At 34.7% G+C, this 5,324-nt stretch overlaps 1 protein-coding gene across 1 annotated transcript; it reads left to right on the forward strand.

Moving 5' to 3' along the window:
- Positions 375 to 2,771, forward strand: LOC109234562 (RING-H2 finger protein ATL13-like). The gene has a single exon (XM_019400592.1). The coding sequence runs from the start codon at positions 1,073 to 1,075 to the stop codon at positions 2,579 to 2,581; it is 1,509 nt and encodes a 502-aa protein (XP_019256137.1). The 5' UTR covers positions 375 to 1,072; the 3' UTR covers positions 2,582 to 2,771.

Below are 5,324 nucleotides of genomic sequence, written 5' to 3' on the forward strand. Positions count from 1 at the left end.
ATGCATAATTGAAAAATGTCAACCAAACATGGTATTAGTTATGCAGAATTTTATACAAAATAACTACTGCCTACTAAACATGGTATAAGTTATGTTACTCCTTATACATGAATAACTTTTCTTCTAACCAGCTACCAAAGGACCTCTAAATGTACATTGGTTTTGCTGCTGTGGTTTTCTCCAAAGTCAACCAAAAGAAGCCTTGCATTTGGTGAAAGATAATAAAGAAATCACCTGCCCCTAATCTTTAAATTTTTTTAAAAAACAAAAAATTAAACAATTTCTCAATCTGATGAATCATGATAGAGAAATTACTATCATTTATTTATATCTTACAGATCAAAGCTTGGATCATCAACAATAATGTCTGTGCTGCTCTCTGATCAAAGAATTTAATTTCTGATTTTTTTTTAAAAATATTTTATTTTAGTCTCATCTCATTTACACCTCTCAACCAGCCATTCTTCAATTTCCCTTTCAGTAAATTTGACCTTGCAGGTTCCTTTTTCTAGTAAAAAACCATTAAAAGATCTCTCTTTTAGAGTCTTTATCACAACCCCATTTACTTATATCTCTTCTCTCATCCAATTCTTTCATATTTTCATCCATTTCCTTAAAAAACCTCTGAAAGACTGAACCTTTTTTTACTCTTGTGTTCATTTCCTATTATCACAAGCCAAAAAGTTTGAATCTTGGTGAGTTTTTCTTATAGTTTTCAAGAAAATATGAATTGGGGTCTTGTTAAAATTCATGAAAAGTAGTGTTCTTTCATATTTTCATCTATTTTTTTTTTTTTTTGCTGAAAACCTATCAAAGATTGAAACTTTTGTGCATTCCGTCACAAAGCAAAAAGTTTGAATCTTGGTGAGTTTTTCTCATAGTTTTCAAGAAAATGTGAGTTGGGGTGTTGTTAAAATTCAAGAAAGTAGTGTTCTTTCACAATTTTCATCTATCTTCTTACTGAAAGATTGAAACTTTTTAAGTCTGTTTCCATTTTCTTGATCATTTTCCTATTGTCAAAAACCAAAAAGTTTGAATCTTGGTGAGTTTATCTTATAGTTTTCAAGAAAATATGAGTTGGGTTTTTGTTAAAATTCAAGAAAGTAGTGTTATTTCTCCATCAAATCAACCACTTTTCCTCCTTCAACCACCACCACCACCACCCTTAACACCATTTCCTACACATGATTCTAGTGGTAGTAATGGTGGTCTTTTCAATTTGAATAACAAAGTAAGTCCAAGTATACTTCTTGTTATCATAATTCTTGCAATTATCTTCTTTATTTCTGGTTTACTTCACTTACTTGTTAGATTCTTATTAAGGCCAACAACTAGAGATCCAGATGATTTAGACAATGTAACAGCACTTCAAGGTCAACTACAACAACTTTTTCACTTACATGATTCTGGTGTTGATCAATCTTTTATTGATACATTACCTGTATTCAATTACAAATCAATTATTGGTGTAAAAGATCCTTTTGATTGTGCTGTTTGTTTGTGTGAATTTGAGCCAGAAGATAAGCTTAGATTACTCCCTAAATGTAGCCATGCTTTTCATATGGAGTGTATTGACACTTGGCTTTTGTCTCATTCAACTTGTCCTCTTTGTAGAGCTAGTTTATTGCCTGATTTCTCTTCATCAAATAACAACCATAGTTGTTCTCCTATTGTCTTTGTTCTTGAATCTGGTAGTGAAAGTTCAAGAGAAAATATTGTTCAAAATAGTCATGAATTTGGATCATTGAGAAGGAATAATTCAATTTCAAGACTAAGTTTAAGTTCCCATTTTGAGGAAATTAATGTCCAAGATGTTGTTGTGGCAAAAACTTGTGATGAAATTCAAGGAAAAGTTGAGGAAGTTGAAAAAGTTGTACAAGTGAAGTTAGGAAAATTCAAGAATGTAGAGCCACAAGAAAGTGAAGAAGGAAGTAGTAATAATATTGATTCAAGAAGATGTTTTTCAATGGGATCATTTGCTTATGTTTTAGATGAAACTAGAGCTTTACATGTTCCTATTAGAAAAACACCCTCAAAAAAGAGTTCAAACAAGAAGCCAAATTTGCCACCTTTGACACCAGGTCATAGACAAGCAATGTCTGAATGTGGTTGTGATTCAAGAAGAGAATTCAATGGATTTGAGGGATTCAAATTTGCTGAAAATCCCATGCAAAACAACATTAATGTCAATGAAAACAAGATTCTTGAAAATGGGAGTTGTAAAAGAGAGAGCTTTTCAGTTTCCAAGATTTGGTTAAGGGCAAAAAAAGATGAAAATAATAATTCAAGAAGGGCTTTTTCTTTCCGGTTCCCGGTTAGCCGGAATATTCCAGCCGCGGCGGTTCCAGGCGGCTCCGCCGCGGCCAAGAATGGTATTGGTGGTGGTGGTGGTAGTAGGAGGACTATTTCTGAGATTGATATTGGTACATGGGAAAAAAATGGAGGATGTGATGAAGAAAATCAATGCTACAATAGATTGGAATTTCAACCAAAAACTCCATCTTTTGCAAGGAGAACTCTTCTTTGGCTTATGGGAAAACAAAACAAAGTTGTACACTCTTCTTTCTCATCAAATCTCTAGTTTTTTTTTTTTTTGAATTTATTTATTTTCAAATTTTGTTTGATAGATGTAGAGGTGAATTACTAGGGAGGAGGGAAAAAGAATACAATTATGGAAAAAAGAAGAGAAGGAAAAATATTTGGAAGTTTGGAATAGTATCTCAACACAACATTTTGCATCTTCTATATCAAATTGCTTATTAGATGATCAATTCCCTTCTTTTTTTTTTTTTCAATTTTAGCTTAGTATTTTTAGTGTGAAAATTTCTAATTATTTTCCAAGTAATTTTACAGCTGTGATATGTAGTGTTTAGTTTTCTCTGTCAAGTATTTATGAGGCAGTTTTGGTTGTAAGTTATAAAGGTTATTAAAGGTGGTAGAGTGGTTGTTGTGGTCATTTCTGGCATTCAAGAAGGGGAAGTTAAATTAAATTTTGAAATTGTAACCACTTTAATATTGTTGTTTCCGAACTACAAAATTCAGAGATATTCAAATTTTAATTGTTAGCTGAATTTTATTTTAAGAGTACTTCAAGAATTAAGGACATAAATAATAGAGTCACATTGATACCTTATCAAAAAAGAAAAATAATAATAATAGAGTCATATTGATTGTATTGCCAATTTATGTGAAAATTCTCTTTAGTACACTCACATGATGTTCTTGTTCATACAACAACAACAACATATACAGTATTATCCTACATCGTGGGGTCTGGGGAAGATGGTGTGTACGCAGACCTTATCCCTACCTTGTGAGAATAGAGAGACTGTTTCCAATAGACCCTCGGCTCAGGAAAGTAGAAGCATCACATTAATAAAAATATAGACAAGAAAGGACAGTACCAAAAAGTCATATAAAAGCAGAATAAAAACAATAAGATAGTAACGTGATCAACAATGAAAGGAAACAAACGGCTAGTCATAAAAACCTGCTACCAACAGAAAGCGAGAATGCATGCCAATACTACTGTTATAGACACTCTAGACTACCTACTCTACTACCCTAATCCTCGACCTCCATACCTTCCTATCAAGGGTCATGTCCTCGGTCAGCTAAAGCTGCGCCATGTCTTGCCTAATCACCTCTCTCCATATCTTCTTTGCCCTACCTCTACCTCTTCGTAGGCCCTCCAATGTAAAACTCTCACACCTCCTCATCAGGGCGTCTGTGCTCCCCCTCCTCACATGACCAAACCACCTAAGCCGCGCTTCCCGCATCTTGTCCTCAATAGGGGCCACACCTACCTTGTCGCGAATAACCTCATTTCTGATCCTATCTAATATGTTGTGGCCGCACATCCATCTCAACATTCTCATATCTGCTACCTTCATCTTCTGAACATGAGCGATCTTGACTGGCCAACACTCAGCCACATATAACATCGTTGGCCTGACCACTACTCTATAGAACTTACAAGTTTCGGTGGCACCTTCTTGTCACACAAAACACCAGGAAGAGAGTCTCCATTTTATCCATCCCGCCCCAATACGATGTGTGACATCTTTATCAATCTCCCCATCCCCCTGAATAATAGACCCAAGGTACTTAAAACTTCCTCCCCTAGGGATGATCTGCAGCCCAGCCTCGCCTCCCTTCCCCTCCTTGAGTCACGCCACTAAACTTACACTCCAAGTATTCCATCTTGGTCCTACTCAACTTGAAACCTTTAGACTCCAGGGTCTGCCTCCATACCTCTAATTGCGCGTTCACACCATCTCGTTTCTCGTCAATCAATACAATATCATCTGCAAATAGCATGCACCACGGTACCTCCCCTTGGATGTGGCGCATTAGTACGTCCGTCGCCGGAGCAAACAAAAAAGGGCTGAGTGCCGACCCTTGATGCAACTCTATCATAACCGAAAAATTCAGGATGTTTCATGTTGCAAAATAGCTTTTCCATTAAAGGTTTATGGAATTAAATAAGATGGTTGAAATGACGAGTGTTACTCGAAGGGTTATGGATAAGAGGAAATTTACAAAAAGGTAGCTCGGTGTATAAAGTATTTTGTATTTATGCAGGGTTAGGGAAGAGATCGCACCCAAAGGGGTGTGATGTAGGCAGCCTACTATGATGCAAGTATCAGTGGCTAATTCCACGGCTCGAACTCGTGACTTATAGGTCACACAGAGACATAGGAGGAAACTTACAAAATGAAAGTACTTTCTATGTGATGATTATAACTTATAAGTATCTTTGGACCAATATATTTATAAGATGGATGTTGCAGAAATATAAATATTAAGATGGACGTGCGATCATACAAAATTAGAAATTATCATATCCAATAAAAGGTACAAATAGTTAATATAGAAGTAAATAAATAAGATCGGTTTGAATTGGTTTGAATCAGTGGGAAACCATGAAGATGGAAGTTATTAAAAAAAGAATATGTTAGATTTAAATATTAATCTCAAAAATCTTAGTCTTCAATTGGAGAGGAAGAGCTACAGATTATACGAAGTGTGTATAGAACATGCCCTTTCATGGGCCAAAGTGTGCCAGATCAAGAAGTTGGGGAAGTGTGTATAGAACATGCCCTTTCATTTATTTATTTATTATTTATTTATTCTGCATATTATTTCTAATAGATGCCAAAATTAGTTACGGTTAACTATATGAATCTTTTGTAATTATTTTTTAAGAGTATATTTGGTGCGACATAGTAGTAATAAAATGAAGGAAAGTAACTTTGTTACATAAATTTTAATAGTTAAACAATTTTTTATTACTCTGAATTAAAATAAGTAATTTTGTTACA

This window comes from Nicotiana attenuata, chromosome 11 (assembly GCF_001879085.1).
Source record: "Nicotiana attenuata strain UT chromosome 11, NIATTr2, whole genome shotgun sequence".
NCBI lineage: Eukaryota > Viridiplantae > Streptophyta > Magnoliopsida > Solanales > Solanaceae > Nicotiana > Nicotiana attenuata.